Below are 26,620 nucleotides of genomic sequence, written 5' to 3'. Positions count from 1 at the left end.
AAAATACGATAGCCTCAGTTTAGTCATTTTAGCTTCTAGGATCAGTTTAGCCTTGATTTGATCTATAACCCCCTGGTTAATTTTTTTGGCAGTCCAACACCACATTTCAAAGGAATCTACTTTCTTCCTATCAGCTTTCTTCAGTTCTACTGTAGTGGTTCTTAAGTTATGTTATATCGAGGTTAACAGTATTAGTCTGTTTCTTTGCAGCACATATTTATGGCCTTCATAGTGGACCATAAAAATTCTGTATAAAAATTCTCCATAATGTGGGAAGAGGCTTCTGAATTTAAACCTTTAACTGTTGCATTTGTCCAGTATGTAGTTTTTTTTTAAGTTTCCACCACAGCTGCTTGTGCTGCTGAAGAGTAAACGGTACAAATGGAGTAAACGGTATACAGCAGCTTCTTCTGTTTATCTGCTGTTATCTGAGGTCCTAATAACCACATGTGGTTTCATCATCTCTGAACTTCTTTAACACCAAACAGAGGAGTTTGGCTCGATGCGCAACAGTGCAGAAGCCATTCTGGCTCTTGTCGCTGGCCGCTGCCGGCTTGTTTTGGATGCCTCATCCATTCGCCTCCAGTTGGAACAACTTGTTTCCGTCCTGGGTGACCTGCCAGCACAGAATGGCCTTTACGCCTCCCGCTGCTGCCGTGGGCCAGGACCCTGCGTGTTCATAAAAACTCCTGTAGCAGCAAGCCATTGACACAGACGAGCTGTCCTGATCTAGTTCTTCCTTCTTCGTCTGGTCAAAAGAGGCTTTGCCTGAGAAATCAATAGTAGCTTTAATGAGACACGGATGAGGCTCATGAATCATACGGTCCCTGCTATTTTCTCCTGGGCTGAGCCAATTGAGCAGTGGCTCCTTGTCACTTCCTGAAAGCAATGGCTCTTTCCAGCAAAAGTCAAGCTGCAGCTCCTTTCGTTTTTATCTGGCTCTTAAAGCCCCTCTTTTTATTATCCTAGCAGCCTGAGCTGGCCTGTAGACTGGTTCCCTTGGCTAACCTCAGTAGCAGCTGCAACAGAGATATGAATAAGCCCTTCAGTTGTGGAAGACCTTTTTTGAGCTTTGCCTTAGGAAAGCAGTACGTTCTCATTGGCAAGGGTGATTCAGGATCCCAAGCCTTATGAGGACAAAGCTGAAAGGCTTTGACTAGCTGAGAATGTTCTGACGTAACTACAGTTTTAATACTCCAGCCTGGAAGGATGGTGCCTGTTTCTACAACTACCTGTAGAATTTGCTTTCCTGCCTTGAAGTTCTTAAAGAAACAGGCAGTTTTTCTCTGGGTTGAGCAGTGGCTACCCTTGGGATAACTGCACATGAATGTCCTACTGTGACATCGGAGATCCAGCCACGCTGCAACTCTGTTGATTTCATTCCATTCTTGGGTGGAGTGCCCTATGTCTGATCCAGAAGGGGGGAAAACAGAGAGGAGGAAGAATTAGGGCAGAGGATATTGCCACAACATAGACATAAAGTATATGTATTCTTTTTAAGCCGCACCATTTTTACTTTAATTAGAAAATGTTAACGTTTTCCTTCAAGCCTGGAAGGGTGCAGTAGATCATTCTATTCCCCTTCATAAGTCTCTTTCCCCTCCCACTTCACATGTGTAGAGAAGTTTATACAGTCAGGAGTTGTTGTCTGGCTTGTGCTGTAATAATAAATATTCTATTCTATACAGTCAGGAGAACTAATGTGGCAAAGTTTTCCTGGACCTTACCACCTTAAGCTGCTGGGGAATGTATGGGATTCCGTTTGTGAAGGCTTCCTTACATACTCACAAATCCAAGAATAAAACTTTTGCTTTTGTATTAGTTATTTTTTGAAGTTACGACTGAGGTCATCTCCACCAGGTGCTGGATTTGATGCTTGTGGATTGATTGTGCTTGCAATGCGAAGTTCTCCCAGCCCTGGTTTGTCTTGGGCACCTTCTTGTGTGTGGGAGAGTAGCTGGAAAGCTTCCAAGAGTGGTTCCTGTGCCGGTGAAGGGAACTCATCCCACTCGTCAGTAATATCAATTTCCAGATGTAGCTGGCTCTGTGGTCAGCCCAGCAGCTGGCAGCAATTACTCCCCCCTACGTATAGCAAAAGGGGAAAACATGACCTCAAAAGGCAATTATGTATCGTCTAGAACACTGCAGCACAGGAGCTGGCGAGACCTTTGGCCTGCTCAGAGATGGAAAAGGCGTGTGGTTGATCAACTGCAGAAAGGGAGGGAGCAGGCTAGGGATGAATCTCTCTGGCCATTTATGCACGGGAAGTTTTGCCTTGGGTTTGCCTCTCTCTAGATGCACATTTCCCCCATCCAAATTCTCCAAATGCAAAAATAAGCCCCCCATGCAGAGTTTTGAGAATTCGGATGGGGAAAATGTGCATCTAGAGAAGGGCAAACCCAAGGCAAAACCTCCCGTGCATAAATGCGCTCTCTCTCTCTCTCTCTCTCTCTCTCTCTCTCTCTCTCTCTCTCTCTCTCTCTCTCTCTCTCTCTCTCTCTCTCTCTCACACACACACACACACACACACACACACACACACACACACACACAGCTATCTATCAGCTCATAATCTTCCTGAGCCGGTGATGTCCTTTTCCCCACAGGTTCGTCATGCAACTTGGAGTATCATCATGGACTCAGTGGTGCCGTCGGATAAAGGCAACTACACCTGCATTGTGGAGAACAAATATGGGACCATTAACCACACCTATCAGCTTGATGTAGTTGGTAAGGAGACCTGGGAAAAGGGACTTCTCTCCAGGATCAGAGGAGCATTCTGAATATATTATGTGCTGTGGAACACAGGCAGGATGGTGCTGCTGCAGTTGTCTTGTTTGGGGGCTTCCTAGAGGCACCTGGTTGGCCGCTGTGTGAACAGACTGCTGGACTTGATGGGCCTTGGTCTGATCCAGCAGGGCTTTTCTTATGCTCTTATGAATGGGGAAGTTTGAGTAGTCCTTGGGGTAAAGTGACAAGCACATTTGTTTCTTAGAAATGTGCAGTGGGCAGAAGAAGGAAAATGGCAACCCTGGGCTTCTGGTGTAGCGGCAGCAGGTTTTCCTGGATTGCTGACTATGCTTCTCTCATTGGCTGTGCCACTCTCACCCCAAGCTGTGTACCAGTTGGCTAAGAATTAATTCAGCTCCTGTCAACTCTTCTGAGGCCAATATTGTCCCACAACACTTTTGGAAATGTCGATGAGATGCGAAGGGTGAAGAGTTGACTGTTGAAACCCGAGTAGGGAATCTGAGCTCTTCAAAGAGGAAGAAAGGATCATGACATGCTGCTGCATAAACTGAAAGAGTAGTAAGGAACTCTGTGTGTGTGTGTGTCTGTGCAATAAACTGCAGAAGTGTAGGAGTTAAGCAATATTGCTTGCTTTATGCTTTATTTTGTTGTTTTGAGAATTTCGGAAAGGGAGTTGAACTGAGGAACCTGCTTTATATCTAGTCTGTCTAGCTGGCAGCAGCTCTCCAGGCTCATGGGAGGCCTTTCCCAGCCCTGCTATCTGATAATGTTTTTAAAGCAGACATGTTTTGGATTCAACATGTGGCCTTGTGCATGAAAAGCATGTGTTCCACTACTGAACTGCAGCCCTTCCCTTTGAAATTTGAGATTTAGGAAAAATAGGGACATAAGAATTTTCTTTCTGAACCAGACAATCCAGGCAACAGAGAGACTGGCTTTTAAAAGGAATTGGGCAGATTCATTGAGAATAGTTCTATGAGAATAGTTCTCTCCGCTGTTAGTAAATATAGTGAAATGAAGCCTCCATGTATAGCAGCGGTGTTTTTCTGAACACCAGATGCTGGAGGCTGGTAATAGGGAAAACCATCACCTTCATAACCCTGATGGTGGCTTTGCAGAAGAGCCACAATTCAATGGTAGAACACCTGTTTTATATGGGCAGGACATTAAGGACAATCTTGTGCATCTCCAGTTATAGGATCTTGTAAAGCAAGGGTAGGGGAAAGTCCTTCTCTGCATGAGACTCTGAAGAGCCACTGCCAGAGTAGACAGTGCTGAGCTAAGTGGACCAATGGTCTGTTTCTGTGTGTCACCTTCATATGCTCATAGGAGCTTCTCAGAGATATCTGTCTATTCACAGTTAAAAACAGAATGCTACATGAGGTCAGCGTTGCAGATACGTTCCCACCTGCCCCTAGATGCCTAGCAATTCATTGACACCCTAACTGCTTGAAAATGTCTGGTCACTTGGAGGTTGTTTTCATATTTCAGATTTTTACTGGCTCTTGGTTTGATCCAGCAAGGCCTCCCTCAGGTAGGGATGCCAGCTTCCTGGTGGGACCTGGGGATCCCCCAGAATTACAGCTTATCTCCAGAATACTGACATCACTTTCCCTGGTGAAAATGGATGCTTTGGAGGATGATCTCTGTGGCATTGTACCCTACTAAGGTCCTGTCCTCCCCCAGCTCCATTCCCAAATCCCCAGGAGTTTCCCAACCTGGATCTGTCCACCCTATTCTCCCATCCCCCACCTGTGGTCAGGGGGGGACCTGGCAACCCTAGTTCTCAGACAACTGTTTATTGTTGCCCCTTTCTTTGCTCCTTATCAGGCATATTATTTGTATGACTAAGAGTTCCTTCTAAGTACTCATTACATTGCCGATTAGCTGGAAAGGATTGGAGAAAGGGAGTGGATGAATTTTTCTTTTTGGATGCCATTTGGTGTGAATTGTGACTATCCCGGGATGTGCATCTTCTTATCATGACAGACCAGCTTCTCTCCACTGGGCCAGGTCTAGTTGTGCAGTGCCTGTCACCAGGGCAGGCCCAAGCTGAGGTTTGAATTCATTTCTAGCATTATGTTCGTGATAATTTTGTGGGCCAGACAGAAACTTACCCTCCCCTCCTTGCTACCCTCCCCAATGAATCTTTTTATTAGCCTTAATTCCTAACCGGACAGGCTGATCTCTACCAGTTCCACTTGTGGAGTTGTTCTAAATGCCACTAAATGAACCATTAAGAATGCAATTTAATTTGATTACACTGAGCAAACTGAAGGGAATTGTCTGCAAAGAAGAACAAAGGGGTTTGTTAGCGCTCACCCACTACAGTAGCTGGCTCTTTGTTAATCGGGTAGGCCCTCATTAGGTTTGTTTGACCTTTGACCTCCCAATGAATAGGTAGCCATGTTTACTATCTTCCCTGCACCCCCTGAATCCCAGCCCTTATTCAGTGACAAGAATTTCACCTGCCTGGTTTTCCTTTACTGCCTTCAATGGGGTTTGTCTTGAAGCCTCATTCATCAGCAGAGGTGACAATGGGAGAAAGACTCTTGTCAGGGTTTTGAACCAGGAACCTTGTGAGACCTAGTCCAGTGGGCCACTTGGGTTCTATCCTAGATCCTCGTTATGAAACAGTATAAACACTGGGAGCTGGACCTCAGGGAGAGCTAGACCTTCATGGCCTCAGAGGGTTCTTCAGACACAGACGGGAGTAAGGGTTGTGCAACATGTTGTTGGCAGGCAGTGTAAAGCCTCAAGGTTAGCCAGGCCTGGATATTTGTTTGCTGTTTGGTTTAAAACATTTTAATGTCTGAACAGTCAAAATATTAAAACATTTTAAAATGTGTCTAATATAAAACAACAAGGACTTGCAAGGGACATCTCATTTTACACTTCCCCCATTATTTCCTCTTTCCCTTCCCTGAAAGTCCCACCAGCCAGTCTACCTTTATCTGCCCCCATCTTCAACTTTCCCTCCTTCCCTCCCCCAGCAGCCTTTACCTAGGGAAACTGTGGTCCAGGTGCGCAGGGCTAGTATCTGGGCCAGATCTAGTTGTGCAGTGCCAGAGCCATTTGTACAGTGAGGAACCCCTCAAAGACTGGCTTGGGATACCTCATTTTCCCCTATATCCCCTTCTCCACACTATTCTTCGCAACCCCCATATCCTCACCTTTCCCTGCTTCCTTCTCTCCTTCCCACTCACCAACCAACCTACTTGTTATTTGCTCCCCCCATCTTCAACTATATTTATTATTTATTCATTTATTTATTTACTCATTGCGCTCACCCAGTAACAACTTATTAGTGGTCTCTGGCCCGAGAAGTATCTGGCTGTCCTCGACCAGGGCCTGAGCTTCTTCGTCTCTGGCCCCGGCCACATGGAACTCTGTCTAAGGAGACCCGGGCGCTGCGGGACGTACCTCAATTCTGCAGGCCCTGCAAGACGGAGATGTTCCTCCAGGCCTGTGGTTGAGGGCAGCGACGGTTCCATCATAGCTGGCATCCCACTCCATCTTATTGCAGCCTGCCTCACCTTCTCACCTGACTGCAAGTCATCAGTACTGATGTGTAAGCACCATCTGGATTTTGGGTTTTAAGCTGGTTAATTTTGGGATATCGTAGGCTTTAATTTGTAGCTATTTATTATTCTGATATTGTTTCAACTGGAATATTGTTGGACGTGAGCCGCCCTGAGCCTGACCTCAGTCGGGAAAGTACTCAAAACTACACTCCTATGCCCAATGTAGGCAAAAAACGTAAATAAGCATAAGGTAAAGGTAAAGGTCCCCTGTGCAAGCACCAGGTCATTCCTGACCCATGGGGTGATGTCACATCCCGACGTTTACTAGGCAGACTTTGTTTGCGGGGTGGTTTGCCAGTGCCTTCCCCAGTCATCTTCCCTTTACCCCCAGCAAGCTGGGTACTCAAAATACCCAATTCATATATTAATACAAAAATATTATGCAAATTTTGACAATCAGTCAATATCTTCAACAACTCATATTATCTCAGGTCAGTCATACATCCATATCCCACAAACGTGTGGTCCAATAGCAGGTAAACATATATAAATCACAACTGTGAGTAATACAACAACCAGTTCACAACGTTATTACAAGAACAGCCTTAAATAATAACAATGAGATTGAAATCTTTCAAGACGTCAGCGCTAAAACAGCCAGAATAGCCCCAAGGAGACTGTCGGGAAAGAGCAGGATAAAAATCTAATAAAATAAAAATAAATAAATAAAATAAATGCCCGGCTTTTTCCCACTATGGGGACCTAAAGCAGCTTACGTCATTCTCCTCTCCTCCTTTTTATCTTCACAACAACCCTATGAGGCAAATTAGGCTGAGAGGAATGGGACCGTTCCAAGGTCACCCTGTGAGCTTCCATGGCAGAGTGGGAATTCGCACCTGAGTCTCCCAGATCCTAGCCTGAAAAATTCTGGCCTCCACACCACATTGGCTTTTGTGGGGTGGCTGCTGTTGAAGAGTAGCAATCACCCATGCAAGTAAGTCTTGCAAGCTTTGTGTACCAAGTCACCTGGGGGTTGCTGCTTTGCCTGGCCCCATTGAGTTCTTTCTTAAAGGGACTGGGAAAGTTCCTGGAAAAGGCACTGCCCCCTCTCACAGCCTTTTACTGACAGAAACCAAGGTTTGAAGGTTAGAAATTACTGTTGCGGTTGCCTAGCTACAGCCATTAAGGGCATTTGTTGCATGGGTTTTTCCTGTCGTAGTCACACACACCCCGACTACTTCCGGGCTTCATTTTAATTTTGCATGTATTTTCTGACCTTCAGAAGTCGCCTTGCTCTCCCCTCACGTTTTCCCCATGTTTTCAGGATGAGTTTAAAGTCTGCCTCGATCCCAAATCGAAAGCTGGTCCTGTGCACGCTTGTCACTTTAGGTTTTTCTCCCCACCACCATTCTTGCTTCTCCCTCCCACGTGTCTGTCCCCACTCATCCAACTCCTCCCCTTGAAGCCATTACCGAGTGCACCAGCGAGAGAATAATGCTGGAATACCAGGCTGCATATTTGGTCAGTTTCAGATCAAACAGTTGACAAAATGCTGAAATAAGCGCAAACAAGCTAGGAGGCTGCTTGTTTAGTCAGTTTCACAGCAAACGTGGGTCAGTTTCAGTTCTCGGCAGATGGAACAGAGCTGGACACTGGCAAATCAGCCCGGCTCTATTCCATCCTGCCAAGAAATGACTGTGTGAGTGTTTTTATGTTCTTATGACCCCTTCATTGGGATAGCCAGAAACAAATTGGTGGGGGGGATTGTCTGGACCCTTTTTTGCTTTGGCTGTAAAATGGCCACTCGGTTCAGATGAAATGAAAGAATCTTGCTGCGGAGCTGGCGGGGGCTGGTGACGTATGTTACAAAAATACACTACAACCAATTACAAAGCAGCGTTTTCAGGGGGGAGGGACTCATGCGTGGTTCAGAAGCCCCGCATTTTCACTAGGGATGCATAATTGAGCACAAGGTACTCCTGGAATTTCTTGGGGTGGGTGGGAAGCACCTGTATATAGCGTTTTGAGAATTCAGTTGCAAATACTGTGCAATTATAGAGCAGCAGATCCAGCGGAAACAGGCCATGCATAAAAGGCCAATGGTAGAGAGGGACAAATGAATCTCTTTGGGGAGGGAGTTCTATAATTCTGTGCCACAACTGGAAGGAAGGACCATTCTGAAGTTGACACTTATCTATCCTCAGATGATGGAGGTACCTGAAGCAGGGCCTCCAAAGATGACCATAGTGGTCATGTAAGGTTCCTAAACGATAAAGACTAGGAGCTTGGCCTTCTGCTGTTGCGTGGTCAGTGGAGCAGTACCTTTTGCCTGTCACGCTTCAGGGCCTTTTCTGCCAGCAACCGTCGCATGAAATACAGGAAACCCTCAAGTGGAGAACTCACAATATAAGTCTGGATCAGGGTATGGCTGGACCCAGGCTTATCCTGACAGGCCTTTGAGAGCAGCGCTTCCCTCGTTTTTCAATGGGGAAACAAATTCTCTGCTCGATAGAAAACAGTATGTCAAGTAGAAGGCTAGGCTAGACTTTCCCAACATCTCATTTTCTATTATGAAGGCGTTTCTATACCAAGCTTTCAAATTGTTAAATGATTACTGCACCACCAGCCTGAAGTGGTTCAGTCCAGGAGCAGCTCTACCACCTCATCTGCTGTTTTGCGTTAACTTGTTGTGGTTCAGTACTTATTTCCCTCACACACACACACACACACACACACACACACAGCTGCCGCCTGCTTCCTTCTCTAGACCCCAATTCCATTCCAAGTGTCAGAGCTGCCTTTTAAGGGTATTGTAACTCAGCTGCTGAAGAAACAATGGAAATCCCAGGAGCGTTTGGTAAGCTATAGGGAGCAGTGAGTAGTCCATTCATTCCTATTGGCTGTTACTGACCCGGATTTTTTCTGGGTCAAATGGAGTTAAAACTGCTCAGAACCTTCTGCAGTCCCCTTGTCGAACTGTCACCCGGGTCAGCTGAGCCCAGGTGGCTTTGGTTTCTTTAGAAGAAACATGGAAAAGGAGGCAGCTAGTGTTATATGCTCCAGATCCCTTAGTGCAGAATAACTATTCCTTGGTGCCTTTTTAACCACTGCAGCATATACTCATAGGATGGTCAAAGGACGAATGACTTTTTGCACCTTTGTGTGTGTGTGTGGCATGCTTAGGTCCCAAGGGATTGCAATAAGGGACTATTGAATGATAGGGCCAAGCTACACATAATGCTGCAATCCATGACTGGATCGCTCAACATGTGATTTTAGCTGTTCCAGGAACAGGTGGAGGGTGGGATATGGCGCAGGACTTTGGAAGGGCAGGGGTTAAGGCAGCGTGATGTAGTGGTTTGATTGTGTTGGCTAGGGTTGCCAGCTCTGGGTTGGGAAATACCTGGAGATTTTGGGGGGTGGGGCCTGAGGTGGGTGGGGTTTGGGGAGGGGAGGGACTTCAGTGTGGTATAATTCCACAGACTCCAATTTCCAGAGTGGTCATTTTCTCTAGGTGAACTGATCTCTGTTGCCTGGAGATCAGTTGTAACAGTGGGAGATCTCCAGCTACCACCTGGAGGTTGGCAAGCCTAGTGTGGACTCAAGTTTGAATCCCCACTCTGCCATGGAAGTTTGCTGGGTTACTTTGGGCCAGCTGCATTCTGTCAGCCTATCCTACTTCACAGGGTTGTTGTTGTGAGGATAAAATGGAAGAGCGAAGAATGAAGCTGTAAACTGCTTTGGGTCCTGATGGGGAGAAAAGCAGAGTATTAATAAACAAACTCTCCTCTATTCCAGTGTGTGCACTATTTCCCTGACTTCTCCCTTCCAGGACTGCTTTAAACTTAGTGCTTTAAACTTGGCCATACTTGTATCCCATTGGGAACCTGTTGACATCACTGCTGCAGAATGTTGAATTGAAAAAGACTATTTTTCTATGTAATTGATTTACTACAAAATGGATGATATACTATGGGGCTGAAGAAACTCATGTGAAACGCCCGTCCCCCATTTTCTTGGATTTATACCTATGCTGGATAGCCTGTGGAACTGACTGTCGTTGAAATTCAGAAGAGGACTTTTACCTCCAGATATATACCACAAGACATTTCCATACTTACCTGTAAATTTGTTTATATTTAGCTACTTAGTTGTTAAGTTTTCATGTTATACACTTGTCTTGTCTTTTCTAGCTTTATCACTTATTATACACTTGCTATTTTGCAACCTGTTTATGTGAATTTTTGTACCAAATTCCCGTGCTAATTTCCAAACCTTGTCGGTAAAGGCACGGAGGTGCCCTTTGTTTTTGATTTGCTTAACCTCCAGGTGGTGGCTGGAGATCTCCTGCTATTACAACTGATCTCCAGCCGATAGAAATCAGTTCACCTGGAGAAAATGGCCTCTTTGGTAATTGGACTCTATGGGATTGAAGTCCCTCCCCAAACCCCGCCCACCTCAGGCTCCGCCCCCAAAATCTTCAGGTAATTCCCAACCCAGAGCTGGCAACCCCAGATGAGTGGCCATTTTTTTAAGGGTAACACTATGAAGGGGAAGAGTTAATCCTCCCCCTGACACTTTGGCCCCAATTCATATTTCACACACAGCCCAGTGACTCTTTTTTGGAGCATGACATGCTCCAAAATGACATGTCAGGAGATCTGGCAAGTTAATTCATGTGGAATACAAGGGTGCGGCTTTAGGTCTTTGGCCTCTTTCTAACTTCAGCGGCAGTCTCCACCTCAGCCCCTCTAACTAGACCTCTCCGGCAGCCATGAGGGGCGACCGGAAACATGGCAAGGTTTGCTCCTGGCTGGTTTGGGAAAGCTGCAAAGTGCGCTGCAGAAAGTTTGCTCTCTAATTCAAGGAGAATTTTGGGAAGAATCAATGGGAGCTCTTGGCAGAGGAAGCAGCAGTCCTGTAATATTTATTTCAGGAAGTGGAATATTATTTTAGTGGAATATGATTTTACGGGGGGGGGGCACTCATCAAGAATCCTTAGCAAGAGGGATTAGAAGAGGAAGCATTCCCTTCACATTTTTAATAAGCGACTGGGATGGGGGGGGAAAAACCCCTCTTGGCTCCAGCCTCTTGCAATGAAGGGAAAAAAATAACTTCTTAATCCCTGCTTTGTCACATCACAAGTGAAGATGGGAGGGGTTGCCGGCGGCTGTGGGGCTTTCGTTTCCGTGCCAGCTTGCTTAATTCTCTTTGTCTCTGTGGAGTTGTGCTCAACTTCTGATCTGCACCTGACTAGTTATTAATGTTCACTTGATTGCCTCTCAGCTCTCTGGATGGGGCAAAGGAGGAACCACGTCGGTAAAATGCGTTTGGCCCTGTTTCTTGAGACTGAATTTTTCCAGGATCTTGAACAAATGCTGTGTTTGTCTAGCCTGTGTATACAGGCTTGTTGAGATTGCTTATTGCCCCCTTTTGAGCTTGGCCTCATGACCATTGAGTTAATATTGGAACCCAAACTCACATCAGAGGTGCTGCTGCCATAGCTCCTTTCCATGCAAACATCACCTCGCCTGAGAACTACAAAGATGCTGCCATACTGCTGGGTAAGGTCAGAGGACAATCGCAGAGCTTCGCAGGCTAATATGGTTCTGTTTGGTGAGGCCTGGGCATTTGGGTTCCCTGACCCTGGACTAAATAATGTACATCTCACCACCACTCAGATCTCTGTTTGCTAGGCAGAACGCCAATTACAGCTGCAACATGCTCTCCCCTTCAGACATGCTTACTGGCTGGCTAGAAATGAAGGTTAAAGACAGGGCCTTCTCAGTCTTGGCACCCCCATTATGGAATGCTATTCCTACAGCCATCTGTGGGGTGCTTACTTTTCAGCACTAGGTTAAAGTTTGTTTGTTTGTGACTAATACATGCACTTTTTTGAACTGGTCTTTTGTTTGTTTTGCTGATGATGTGGTTCTTTCCTGACTTGTATATTAGTCATTTTAATGCTGTCCATTTTTTAACTGAGCTAGTTTTAAGAGATGTTCCTCCTTTCGGTTGTTACTGCTTGCAAGGGTTTTTTTTGGGAGAGAGGCTGTGGCTAAGTGGTAGAGCATCTGCTTGGCATGCAGAAGGTCCCAGGTTCAATCCCCGGCATCTCCAGTTAAAGGGAGCAGGCAAGTAGGTGATGGGAAACCCTGGAGAGCTGCTGCTGGTCTGAGTAGACAATACTGACTTCGATGGACCAAAGGTCTGATTCAGTATAAGGCAGCATCATGTGTTCATTGTGAGTTCTGCAGCTTTTAATTAATCTTATAACTTGTGTGTATGTTTTAAAATGGGTTTGGAGATTTTTTTTAAGGACTCTCCTGGTTTTAAATTTTACAGTTCTTTGTGTTGTTGTTTTATGATGTGTTTTTATCGATCTTCTTATTTTTGGATTCTGTAGGCCCCTTCCAGAACAATAAATGGTTGAGAGAAAATGGTATAAATGTTTTAAACTAAACAAATTGTAATAAATATTCGAAGCGCATTGAAGGCAAGCAGCCTGTCTGACGCCATTCTCTCCCGTGTCTCTTTCAGAGAGGTCACCGCACCGCCCTATCCTACAAGCAGGGCTCCCGGCTAACAAGACAGTCTCCCTGGGTAGCAATGTGGAATTTGTTTGCAAAGTCTACAGCGATCCTCAGCCCCACATCCAGTGGTTGAAGCACATTGAGATCAATGGAAGTCGAATTGGGCCGAGTAGTTTGCCTTATGTGCAGGTTTTGAAGGTGAAAGGACTTGTCTTGTCTTGTACATTTGTTGTTAAGATGGAACTCAGTTTCTTCAGTCTTGGGAACAAAGTATATGCTAGGGACAAGACCACTCTGTTTGGGACAAGGCAGAAATCTTTTTCCAATTAAACGGATCTGCTTGATCAGCCGGACAAACTCCAGTCACCTAAAGTCTGCAATTTACAGGGTCTCCCACCCCCTGTTACTACTATACTGTGGGAAAGTGAATTGAATAGACAGCTCCTATCTCTATAATTGTTACCAAAGTAATTGTGCACCACCTGGCATATGTAATTTGTCACCCAGTAAGTCAGACTCTGTCACCATTCTTTGAAGCAAAATTGAGGATTGTCAAGTACCTGACCAGTGGCCATCCAAAGCTGTTAGGATGCCTTTGGCCCATTTGCATGTAGTTGTGCAAGCCTGCAGCTCTCTCTCTCCCCCCGCCCTTCTGAGTGGAGGTATGGCCAGAAAGGAGCCGATGGCACAGAAATGACTTCTAAGCATTAAGCAGAGCAAATGTAATTGTGCCGGAAGCAAGGGGGGATAACTTCAGATTAATAAATGGGAGGCAATCAAGAGAGAACTTGACTCAACAATGGCAGCCTTTTATCAAGTGCTTAGAATGACACCAAAACGGTACTATAAAATAAGATAAATACAAAGTACTATAAACACAAGGAAATTTGTGACAAAGATGAAAAATTAATAGAAGATGAATGGTGGGAAAAGTAATGGGTTGTCATTTTTTTAAAAAAAATAACAGCTTGTTTTAGATATGTGTTATTGCATGCTACGGATCGGATATAGTGCTTTTATATGTGCCCAGAATTGACAAAATGAATTTTTTTAAAGCAGCGTGATAGGGTGAGGTGCAACCATTTTTTTAGCTTCTCCTAGAGAAGCAGCATCTCATGAATGTAACCCTGCCAAAGAGCAGTTAAACAGGTCCCTCTGGTCGTTTAGTACCAACAATATTGTGAGCAGGACAGGAGGGAGCAATCCTTGCCCCTGCATGGATTGCAGAAAATGGGTCTCCAAGTTGGGTGTGCCCCCTTGCTTTTGGGTTAAATTCACAGGGAATGTTAAATGTGATTGTGTTGTTGTTGTTGATCTCGGAGCTCTGATGCCCATCTGCTCACCACCGAGTGACTCCTATGTTGTTGGTCTGTTCTAGCATTCAGGAATTAATAGCTCCGATGCGGAGGTGCTGACCCTGTATAATGTGACAGAGGCTGAAAGCGGGGAGTATGTTTGTAAGGTTTCCAATTATATTGGTGAGGCTAACCAGTCTGCGTGGCTCACCGTCACCAGACCCATGGCTGCAGGTAAACGGGAAGAACGCCACTTTGGGGGTTCTTGCTTGGACAGTCCAGTCCTTTTAGTGGTGGAAAAAAACCAAACTCTTGTGGCTCTCCTGTTTCTGCTCTGTTTCTGGTGCCGTAAGCCATGGAAAAACCCTCGGAAGGGGCCGGTCAGCTCAGTTTTGTGCCCTCCTGTTCCTTTCCTCCTGATAGAGCATTTAGCCTTTCTTTACTTTCCTGCTGTATTAATTAAACTCCAATTGGGAAACTCCCCCAAATCCTCCTCCTGGAGCATCAAGCTGGGGGACCATTGCACCAACTTCTGTTCTTGCCAGGGTGGTCAACCAATCAAATAATTAATTCAGATAATTAACCAATCAAATAGTTCTTCAATCATTTGATTTACAAAAAATTAAATCTATTAAATGCGTTTGCATGCTGCCAAAATCTCACTATTGGTTGCCTATTTGTGACTTTAATGTGGAACCCCACCAATTGAAAATTGGCCATTGCTGATTAGTTATTCTGCCAATTAAATGCATTAAAACTTTCCAACCCTAATTGTTGCACAGCTGATTTTGGCTTGCTGTTCTTTGTAGAGAGAAAGGGGGGAAATGCAGCGACTCTTGCTTTTCCCTGTTACAAGCAGGCCCCATTTAGAAAAGGCGCAAACTCTCTTCCACTCCTCCTTGCATGTCAGTTGTATACTCAGACCCTTTTTCTCTTCTCTTCCCATCCTACCCATCGCTTTACCCATTCCCTTCCTATGAAACTAAGCTGGCCCTCCTCCATGAAGTCAGTTTTTCCATGTGGCCCATCACCAGCATGTTCAGATGGGCAGGGAAATTCAGTTTGGTGAAGGGTTGTTGATTTTTAACATTGCCTCTTTAGGCCAGCCTGGATCGGAGGTTGTCCTAAGGCTCTTTGTAATAATAGATCTGCAGTGGTGTCTGCGCTCCTTTAGGAGGTCTCGGGGCATGTCGTTTCCCCTTCCATCCTCCTCCTGCACCTTGGTTCCTAAAGGGTCTTACGTTTGCTGGTCCTATTTGCTTCCATTTTTTCCCCTTTCTAGACTGCTGGTGTTAACACAACAGACAAAGAAATGGAAGTCCTTCACTTAAGGAATGTCTCGTTTGAGGATGCAGGGCAGTATACATGTTTGGCGGGTAATTCTATTGGGATCTCCCACCACTCTGCATGGTTGACAGTTCTGGAAGGTATATACTGGTTCTGTTCCTTTCTCTTTCTCCTTGCTGTCCTCTCTAGGTCTGGTGATGCGTATGCTGTGTTTTGCGAGAGCCCAGCCCTCTTCAGAGAAGGGAAGGGGGTCTCCACAAAGCAGTTCCCTGCTAGAAAAGGGAACTCCGTTTGCAACAACTCTAATTGGCATTTATGTAGCTGAAACGTCCCTGATTATACCAGGCCAGATTCAGAGTAGGAACCTTTTATAGTGAGCAATCTTTTTTGGTTGGTCACTTTTCTTCCTCTACCAAATTTGGGCAGTCCATCTGCATACCCAGTGGCTCTTGTAAAGCAAGGCATTTTGAATTTCTTAATTAAGCAGGAGTTTGATCCCATGCTTTTCAATAGGCAGGTTTCATTCTCTTCAGCAATGTCAGCCTCTTTTCCTGTTGAGGGGGCACCACGCAGGGAAAAGGCTAAAAAATGCAGCCCCAAGAGGCAGAGGTAATATGCATTATGGCGGAAGCACAGACCCCTATACTAGTGACAGAGCAACAGAGTAAGCAGGACTGAATATCCCCATTTCGGAGAGATGGCTGCTCTTATCGACAAGGTCTTCCCCACATCCCCAACCCAGATGGTGCAGATGTTTAAAACTGGGTCATAGAACTGGAATAGGCTGCAATCAGTGTGGAAAGGAGTAGCTGTGTACTTCACAAACAAGTTGGTTGACGGCAGTGGCGGACTGGGTTTAAAAATATTGATTGCCAGGAGACAAAGGAGGCCCACCAACAACTATAAGGCTATCATTTAATTTTTATAAGAAATAAATAATTTTTTCAAAAAATACATGGGGGAAAAAGGTACAGTTAAAAGTTTAGTTCCATACAGTAATAGTATTGGAATTTCTATTATATTTTCAACCTACTAAAAGGCCATTGCCCTGACCTGGATGGCCCAGGCTAGCCTGATCTTGTTAGATCTCAGAAGCTAAGCAGGGTCAGCCCTGGTTAGTATTTGGATGGGAGACCACCAAGGAATACCAGGGTTGCTGTGCAGAGGAAGGCACTGGCAAACCACCTCTGTTAGACTCTTGCCATGAAAACCCCAAAAGGGGTCGCCATGAGTTGGCTGCGACTTGAAGGCACTTTACGCACACACACAAAAGGCCATTAACGTTTTTAACATATTGTCTAATGTTTAAGGGGGCCCGCTTTATCAGGGGCCCACAGGGCCCACTTGCCATTGGGCAAGCTGACACCCTGGCCAGTCCGCCACTGGTTGACAGTGCTAGGAATTGGGGGTGCAGTTCCCATTTCCCAGTTTTTCCCATAGAAAACACAGCTTTTTTTTTGTTACATGCATACACACACATTAATACCTGCAAAAAAGTTTTAAAATTGGTTCTTGACATGAGAACCTTGATGTGATGAAGGTCTCAGGGTATGTGCCCCAGGGTTAGCTGCCTTACTATCAAGACATCATAATAAAAAGCAGACTTTAGTCATTCTTGAACATACCTGGATAGATAACAGTTTATTAAAACACCTAAAATTGCAAGGTACAAAATTTAAAAATAAAACCTGCCTGTTTGCTGGCTTTCAGTCTAAGTACTTTGCCTTCTGGTCTAGTGAATTTCCTTTAGATGCCGCTTACAGGTATTTGTGGTGTTTTTGTTTTACGTCTGCCTAGAGGTCAGCACAATTGGCTGCCACAAGCAAGAGGTAAACTATGCATGCTCAGCCCTTGAGAACTTGGACTGATAGTATTTATTTACTTATACTCCATTTGGACCCAAAGAGGATTACCACATCATTCACCCCTCCTCCATTTTATCCTTGTAGCAACAACCCTGTGAGGTAAGTTAGGCTTACAGAGTGAGTTACTGGCCCAAGGCCATCTAGAGAGCTTCCATGTCACAGTGGGAATTCGAACCTGGGTCTCTAGCCACTATAACATACTGGCTGTCCCATTCATAGTGGGGCTCTTCAGCCTCTTCTGCACGTAAGGAAACGGGGCACTGATTTCCGGTCCCATCTTGCCTCACCCTGAGCATAGAAAATAGCTCCCAGAGATCCATTGGCTAGTTTTCCTATATTTGTTTCTCCACGGCCTTGCCCTGGAGGGGAATGGAACCTGCAATTGCCAAGTAGAAAATTCTGCTATCGCTACTGCTTTTTTCTCTTTCTCTTAGATTATGTGTTGCATGCTCTGAGGGCTCCTTCTCAGCTCTCCTTGGTTGATGCTGAATTTATATTTCAGCCATCAACCACTGATAAGACGTCAGAAAGTTTTTGGATTGTGTGCCAGTGGGTGTGAGTCTTGCACATACGAGAGAAAACTTTCAGTGCTGTCAACTTCTTCTGTCCTTTGTCGAGCCTGTACCTGTTCAGAGTCCTGCAATCTGAACAGATTAAGATGGTGCTAGTTTCTTTCTGGTCATCCTGCAATGTCAATCGCTTCTTACTGTCTTTTCTTGGAGGGGCAGGGTTGGGGAGAACAATGGTGGGGTGGGGAAACACGGTTGGTTGGTTTGTTTTTTTCATTTTGACTACAGTATCCTCTCCAGACTCAAGAATAACACGGTCACTAAACGTTTCTGGCCGTGATGCCAGCTTTCTGACTGACTGTTTTCTATGTAAGCAAGCATAAAGCTGCAAGTACAACAAGTAGAGCCCCAGGCAAGGTGCTTGCCGCCATTTTGGTCAAACACATTGCTCAGGATTTCTCAGCAAAGCCTGCAAAAAGAAATTAGGACAAAGCTGGTAATAGAAAATGATAGGCTTTGAAGCATGTTTTTGTCGGCGTTGCCAATATGGTTCTAGATTGGCTCCAGCAATGTGGCCCCACCCCAGCGTGGTCATTCCAAAAAGAAGGGTGGGGAGTCGTCAACAAATTGAAATTTGAGTCATCTATAACTGAACACTCCTCTTTTTTTGGGGGTACATTCCCACTCAGTTGCCACTCTGTCCTAAGTAATACACACAACCCCTGTCTTTTGGCATCTTTTCCACACAGCACATTGTTTTTCTGGCCTTTGTAATTGCATCCACTGTAGATGATTCTATGAGCGCAGTTTGTCTTATTGCTGCAACATCTATTTTTCTCTGTTAACTAGAATTTCTGGATAAAGTCCATACTGGTTCTCCTTCCAGCACCCAACTGGATTAGGTTTGGATTTAATGTGGTGAAATATCTTAAGGACATTATGCAGTGTTATGATAGAAAGTCTGGGAAAGCCAGCAGGCAAAGTGTCACCGAGCAACCTTGCCCTCTGTTGGAGGCTTGGGTTCCCCCCCCCCCCCAATGCAGTTTTTCTTTTAATCTGAAATTCTGGGACTTTGTTCTTGTTGTGCAATTTAGAGCTAGGGTCTGGAATAAGGAGGGGGTACGAGGTGCTGGACTAGCAAAGCCATTAGGTAGTGGGTCCCTTTGGGTTCTCACTCTGAGTCAGAGGGCATCTTGGAACAGACGGGTGATTCCTCTTCCTAGTGCAAGGGTAGGCAGGAAGTAATTAATCTTTTACCCTGCTTCCTGTTACCTGGCTGGAATCGCCCTCTGCTTCCAGTTTTTCTCCTGCCTTGCTAGGGGAAGGCAGCTCCGCAGGTTACTCCTGCATCTACACAGAACCTTTAGGCTTGCATACAAAGAACAAGGAAATATTCAGAGCAAGTGGCCCTTTTCTCAGATCTCCCTCTATATAAGCCAAGGGTACTTCCTCCACTTGGCTTTGTTTTGGAGAAGCCATTCAGTCCACCTGTGCATCACTTTTATATATATATATATTTGGGAGAACAACCCAAATATACATCTACTTTCCAGAGAAACAGGGCAGATGAAACCTTTTAACACAGAGGGAGAATAAGAGTTCTCCTGTCTTCTCCTAGGTGCAAAGCTTCTCCCCCTCCTCTTGCTCTTTGCCCATCTAGTTGTTAAATTGCTGCCTTTGGGAGCCTTGGTGCACTAATGCCTTCCTCACACTGGTTCAGATATCGACGACAAGCCTGCTATGATGACCTCCCCTCTGTATCTGGAAATCATAATTTACTGCACGGGGGGCTTCCTCATCTCCTGCATGATCGTCACCGTCATCCTGTACAAGATGAAGAGCACCACGAAGAAGACCGACTTCAACAGCCAGCTGGCTGTGCACAAGCTGGCCAAGAGCATCCCCCTGCGCAGACAGGTAACAGAAAGTAGATAGGGGGTTTGACTGCATGCCCTTAGCCCTTCCCTCTGGAGAGTCTTCCCTGCATGCTTAGCCAGGCTTGCTGAATATAGATTTGCAGCACTTAGCATGCTTTCTATGTGTGGAAAGAGGAGCATGTCAGGGACATGGGAAGTTTTTTTTTTTTTTAATGGTGACGATGTCACCATTGATTAGATATGGGCAGACTCTGGTCTCTGACACTCCAGGGTAGGCTAAAGCAGGCCTCCATGGCTAGTGCCCCAGCAAAATGAATGCAGACCCCCTCCGACACCCTGCATGATGGGGTGGATCCGATGCAGGAGCAGAAATGAAAATGAGTTTAGCGCTGTTCTGCTTGCAGAGGCAGAACACAATGGTAGCACACAACGGTAGAACATTAATGTAATTTTTGTGACAAAAAACAACATGAAGAGGCTGCAGGGTCCTGCTTTGCCTCCCAGGCGCTTGATTTGGCTCTGGAAGACTTAAAAGAAGAGAAACAAATTGGAATTGGGTGTTCATGCGAACTGTGGACACGCCACAAGTTTGCCCTTGCTGATCCTTTCTCTCAACCATGTTGGGAACCAAAGCAGCCCAGGAGAATGAAACAGAACCGAGGAGGAAGAGGAGGCAGCAGTGGTTGCTGGCAGAAGGGAGAGGGGTCATCAGAGTGGGTGGAAGATGGAAGCAGTGGCAGCTGGGACATCTCACTGGATGTGGGAGCAGGGGAAAGAGGTCAAAGCAGGCTCCTTAGCATTGTGTTAAGGTTTGGGCAGCAGGAGCTATGGCCATCCCTTGCACAGGGATTGTTATCATTGTTGCCATAATTGTTTACATATCCTTTTGAATGGGTGACGTGCTTTAATGTGCTGCGCTGGGGGGGGAGTGGACTGAATTCTGTCACCTGCATAAGTAATTGCAAATTAAGCACTTTGCAGATACGATGCGATAAAGTTTATTGTTTGCAGTCAAAGGCCAGTACAATCTGGCTTATTAAACCGAATCATAAATGATAACATGAAAGCAGTCTGACCAAAAAACGCTAGTCATTAGAAACGTTAAATGCCCTTATTAAATACAGCTTTAGCCCGAATTTTCTTGGCTGCTAAGGCAAAGTGTGGCACTCTATAGGAAACAAATGGATCAACACCTGAGACGAAAACGAGCAGCTTCTCTGAACCTGAAAAGAGATTTAAGTCTTTTAAACGCATTGTAAGAAATTTAGTTTTGGGCTCTGTGTAAAGAGGACAGAGTAAAATATAGTGCAATAAGTCCTCTGGAACTGCAGCTCCACAAATGTATAGATGAGAAGCCCACGGCGTTTGGGAGTAACATCCAGCTAGCAAAGCCATTGGTATGGTTTGAAACTGGATTAAACACCCAATCATGAGTGTTGGTATCTGCCATGGGGATGCCCTGCGTGTCATCCAATATGGAGTAGCAATGCAGAATGTTGTTATAGCAGGCTAACTGGACAGCATCATTTTGCATCATTCTCTTAAGACATTGCCTGCGGTGTAGATTGGTGGTGTAATTGCTTTGCTTTCTCCAAAATCTTAACAAGGCCCTAATTGAGGGCACACCGAGTTCTGTTCGCATCAAGGCTGCAGGGGTGCCTCTGGGTAAAGCTAGAATTCTCTTTAAAAAAAAGATTTTGGATAGATTCCAATTTTGTGACCAGATGATCATTCCAACCCCAAACCAATTCCAAACTTCTATGCCATATAAGAGTTAGGGAACTGCTTAGATAAAGTTTGCATATATTTTTATTTTTCCTGCTGCCCACTGGAAACTCTGTATAGCCCTGCCTCTAACAGGCATTGGCCATATGTCTTCAAACCGAACCTCTGCAGCCATATGGACTAAATAATTCTCTTAAGTATGAAATTCTTAAGATGCCGAATGCAGTGCCCAGTACCAAACTTTCATGTTACAGATCATAGAATATCAGCAGCTTTCTGAATTCCTCTACAGTGGCTGAGCTATAGGATGAGGGAATAGATGCTTTTCTGCAGCCTGGATAGGCCCAGGAAAATACTTTGCAAGGCCAAGTTTGTTTGCATCAGCAGTAAGAACCCAGTTTCCAAAAAGAAAAATTGTTTGTGGAGTTGGATAGTTGTCCTCCTTATCCCAGAGCAAAACCGGTCCTGGTCTTGGGTCCCTTGCCGAAGGTAACCCCACTGTTTCCTCCTTGCACTGCAGGTGTCAGCTGACTCGAGCTCCTCCATGAACTCTGGAGTGATGCTTGTGCGTCCCTCACGGCTTTCCTCCAGTGGGACCCCAATGCTGGCGGGTGTCTCTGAGTACGAGCTGCCAGAAGACCCTCGCTGGGAGCTTCCCAGAGACAGGTAATGATCTCCTCCTTACCCTTGGCATGTTTGACTGGGCAATGTCATTTCTAACAACTTACTGGCCCTTGAACCTGGATGGCAATAAGGGAAGGCGTTGAGTCCACTGACCTGGGATTCCTCCCTTCATTTCACTGTGCCTGTTAGAACAAGCAGAGGTTGGAACAAGAAACCCATTTCTCTCTGTGAGAGAGGATCAGCAAGCTAATTTTTTCTCTGGAGATGGCTAGTGAGCCACATTTAGTTTAGCAAGGGGTCACATGTAGTTTATATATTCAGTAGAATAAAATAAATAATTACATGGTTAAGACTTTCCTGGAATGTATCACTTTGGGGCTGATGGTGGTAGTGCTATACATTTGAATGCTCCCTATGTCAAAAAGTCCCTGCATATAGAAAGGAAGTCAGAAAGAAGGCATGATTGAACCTTTCTCACTGACACTCTAGTTTTTCTGTGCCAGAGTGGTTTAGAGAGGAACATTTAAGTTAAATGTCCCTCACCTGCAGGCTAAAATTACAATCCTGGCCAAGTTCTACCATGATTCTCTTGGGAGTGTATTAACATGCTCTTAAACATTTATGGGCCCTACCTGGATGGCCCAGGCTAGCCTGATCTCATCAGATCTCAGAAGCTAAGCAGGGTCAGCCCTGGTTAGTATTTGGATGGGAGACCACCAAGGAATACCAGGGTTGCTGTGCGGAGGAAGGCACTGGCAAACCACCTATGTTAGTCTCCTGCCATGAAAACCCCCAAAAAGGGGTTGCCATAAGTCGGCTGCGACTTGAAGGCACTTTACGCACACACAAACAGTTATGGAATGTTTTCTTAGAGATACCATTTCTTTCTCACTGGTTTGTTTAAAATTGGTTTCTGAAATATCCGTCATGTCTGGTTCTAAACTTTTGCTTGGTGCTTCAAGAAACAAAATGTGCAACAAATATACTATCGAAATAAATGCCTCCACTTTTCAAGTCAAAATTTTTACTTTTATAGGCTAAACAAACCTAAACCCACAGTAATTTCCCACCGCTAATCACTGTGTTTTGAGGGAAGAAGTCCTTCTCATACATAGATGATCAGATGCAAACTGGGGAACCCAGAATTATATGCAAACATTCTCCAAGGGGAATAGTAAGGGGATTTCTGTTAAGTGTATAGCTAATGTGATCAAGCAGAAACTGTAAAAGAGAGCTGTGACAGCTCTACAGTCTAACTGCTGTACAGTTAAGCAAAATGTTGCTGATTGCCAAGTGGAAATACCGAATTAGCACACTCGCAAAGGTGACACTATAATCTCCTCCCTCTAGGCTGATCCTGGGCAAGCCGTTGGGAGAAGGCTGCTTTGGACAGGTTGTGCTGGCTGAGGCCATAGGTCTGGACAAGGACAAGCCAAACCGTGTGACTAAAGTAGCTGTGAAGATGCTGAAGTGTGAGTAACAACTGGTGTGGGGGTTGTTTTCATATGGCTTCTCCTCCTCTTCCATCTCATTTCTGAATATTCAAAGTGCTTTCACATCCATTACCCCAGCAATCATTACAACAGCAGCATAAGATAGGTCAGGATATAGGAGCTGAGGCAGAGGAATAGGCTTGCCCAAGGGGACCTAGTAAGTTTGGGGCTGAGGTGAGGGATTTAACCTCACTTGTAAGCCTGTCAGTTGAAACATTACACAAAACAGAGGCAATTGTCCTGCACGAAATGAAGCTCCTGAAGGGTGGAATGCACCATAGATAACTGTTTTGTTTTTTTAAATAATGTACAAAATTACAATACATTTTGACTGCTGTAATTTTTTTTACTGTACTTAAACCCCACCACTGTCTCTGTTTTACCTTTTGGGAGGTGTATTTTACACTCTGCACAAAGTTTAATAGTTTACAAGCCCCTCTTGTGGTGGTGAGGGTGACAACGGATGATAAATAGGGGAATGGAGTGTGGGGAATCTGTGGAAGGCGCTGCCCAGTAAATATGCCCAGTGAGTTTGGGATTGGAGTCAGCATTGCAGCATGAAAGGCTCAGTTACTTGAAGCATGGTTATATTCTTAGCTTGGCCCCAGCACAGTGGGTAATTGCAGGGTAGCCCCGTTAGGGTTGCTTCCTGGTTGCGGCACAGCTGGCATCCAGAAATCCTGGTGGGCCCTTCCTTCCTTCTTCAAAATGATGTTACTGCCAGGTTTGGAGGGTGCTATAAGGCACCTAGGAGCCCCGTGGCACAGAGTGTTAAGCTGCAGTACTGCAGTCAAAAGCTCTGCTCACGACCTAAGTTCGATCCCAACGGAAGTTGGTTTCAGGTAGCCGGCTCAAGGTTGACTCAGCCTTCCATCCTTCCGAGGTCGGTCAAATGAGTACCCAGCTTGCTGGGGGTAAAGAGAAGCTGACTGGGGAAGGCACTGGCAAACCACCCTGCAAACAAAGTCTGCCTTGGAAACGTCGGGATGTGACGTCACCCCATGGATCAGGAATGACCCGGTGCTTGCACAGGGGACCTTTACCTTTATAAGGCACCTTCCCATTTTTAAAGTTACAAAGAGGAGTATGTGTCCAAGGTGCTGGCTTAATTATGAAAGCACACTTTGTCAAGGTCTCTCCTCTACCTCCCACTCCCCCCTGTATAGCCCATCAAACCACTTAGGAATCGTCATTCTAATCCACTGCAGTTAGTTGGGCACCTGCCTCCTAAAGGCTTCTCTTACCCTTTGGCTCTCCTGAGTCTATCCCGTTCCCAGAAAGGATGCCAACAATGGTGTCACAAACGGTGACAACCTTGGTCTGACTGCCACTGTTCCAGTCTTCTGCAGAAATTCATTTGTACGTGCCAGCTGGCCAAGAGCTTCTCTAAAGGATGAGGTCATGGAGAGAATAGGCTCTGAAGCTTCCCGCAGTCTTTGCTGCCAGTTCTCTTGTTTTGTGGCCACAAACTATTTTTCCTGCAGGGCTGCTCTGAGTGGGAATTAAAGGGTGGAAAGGTAGAACTACTACACCAGTCCCACTAAAATTGCCTGTAAACAAGTGTTGGGGCTATAAGCTCTGCTTTCTTCGTATTACCTTCACCTCTAGGTTGGCACCTGCAGAGCCAGGCGGCGGAAGGGCCAGATTTGTTACAGGGTCTTCCAGTTACTGAGGTGGCTCCTACCCCCATCCTACCAGTTTGCTGAACAAAGTCCACCTCTAGGGAGGTTCTCCCTCTAGGGAGGTGGTGAGCTCCCCCTCACTGGCAGTCTTTAAGCAGAGGCTGGACAAGCACTTGTCAGGGATGCTCTAGGGTGATCCTGCATTAAGCAAGGGGTTGGACTAGATGGCCTGTATGACCCCTTCCAACTCTATGATTCTATGATGCTATGATTTATTAATTAACATATTTATACCCCACCTTCCCCTTTGGCTCAAGTCTGAAGCCGTCCTCCAACCTAAGGAGCCTTCTTCCAACTTAAGTGACTGTTCCATTGTCGGAGGAGCCACTTTAGTTGGAGGAAGGCTTATTATGCTGGAGGAAGGCTGCTTGGAGGATGGTTGCATCTGCTCCGTAGACCTGTTCCCAAGTTAATTTTAGTCCTGATCTTTTTATTTTTCAGCTGATGCCACTGAAAAGGATCTGTCTGACTTGATCTCTGAAATGGAGATGATGAAGATGATTGGCAAGCACAAGAATATCATCAACCTCCTTGGTGCTTGCACGCAGGATGGTAAGGGCTTCCCATGGTAGGGGGGGGGAATGCTTTGCATGCAGTAGGTCCCTAGGTTGACATCTCCAGTTAAACGGTAGCTGGGCTAGGAAAGACCTTTGTTTGAGAACGGCTGCCAGTTAGAGTAGACCAAATTGAGCTGAATGGACCAGTGGTCTGACTGGGGGTATATATTCATACTTGGGAATAGCCGAGGGGGACAGAGAATAGAGAGGGATGTGATTCTCTCAAGGATACTTAGAAGAGTGATGCAGAGAAGGGGAAAACAAGGTGATCAGTTCTCTGCAGAGAATTAACGCCCCTTACAAACCAAAAGGCCTGTATCCCATAGAGCTAAGAACAGACTATACTTCCAGAACAAAATCAAAAAGCTACACTTGGGTGACTAGAGCTTAACACAAAGGGGGAAAACATTCCATCCCTGCTCTAGCAAAAGCCCTTCCGTCTCTGCCTGCTGTATTTTGCCACTCAAAATGCCTACCGGAAGTGACAAAAGGATTCTGTTAGTGACAGGAGTCTCTTGTGTGTCTCAGTTTGAACTAAGGCTGAACTCATTTCTCTGCTTCAGGCCCACTCTATGTGATAGTGGAGTATGCATCCAAAGGGAATCTGAGGGAATACCTGCAGGCTCGGCGGCCCCCAGGCATGGAATATTGCTACAACCCTACTCATGTCCCAGAAGAGCAGCTGTCCTTCAAAGACCTGGTGTCCTGTGCATACCAAGTTGCCAGGGGCATGGAATATCTCGCGTCCAAAAAGGTGAGCAAGCAACTGCAGCAGGAATGGTGGAAGTCTGGCTATACAGTCCTGTGAGAAAGTGAGGGGGAGGGAAGGTGGCACAATGTAGTTCAAGCTCGTCAGATCTCAGAAGCAAAGCAGGGTTGGTACTCAGAAGGGAAGACC

General features: G+C 45.6%; 1 protein-coding gene across 4 annotated transcripts in view; it reads left to right on the top strand.

Annotated features, from left to right (window-relative positions):
• Positions 1-26,620, top strand: part of FGFR1 (fibroblast growth factor receptor 1) — a 70,954-nt gene that overhangs the window by 35,495 nt on the left and 8,839 nt on the right. The window contains exons 5-12 of one of the 4 annotated variants that reach the window (XM_056861022.1): positions 2,607-2,730; positions 12,816-13,006; positions 15,386-15,530; positions 19,485-19,681; positions 21,887-22,032; positions 23,341-23,462; positions 25,607-25,717; positions 26,286-26,476. In XM_056861022.1, the coding sequence (XP_056717000.1) occupies positions 2,607-2,730; positions 12,816-13,006; positions 15,386-15,530; positions 19,485-19,681; positions 21,887-22,032; positions 23,341-23,462; positions 25,607-25,717; positions 26,286-26,476 (1,227 nt within the window). Of the gene's footprint in view, positions 1-2,606; positions 2,731-12,815; positions 13,007-14,186; positions 14,338-15,385; positions 15,531-19,484; positions 19,689-21,886; positions 22,033-23,340; positions 23,463-25,606; positions 25,718-26,285; positions 26,477-26,620 lie in introns of all 4 variants that reach the window. The other 3 variants (XM_056861021.1, XM_056861020.1, XM_056861019.1) reach the window with 3 other exon arrangements.

Source organism: Euleptes europaea, chromosome 14 (assembly GCF_029931775.1).
Source record: "Euleptes europaea isolate rEulEur1 chromosome 14, rEulEur1.hap1, whole genome shotgun sequence".
NCBI lineage: Eukaryota > Metazoa > Chordata > Lepidosauria > Squamata > Sphaerodactylidae > Euleptes > Euleptes europaea.
This window is presented reverse-complemented; position numbering and strand designations above follow the sequence as displayed.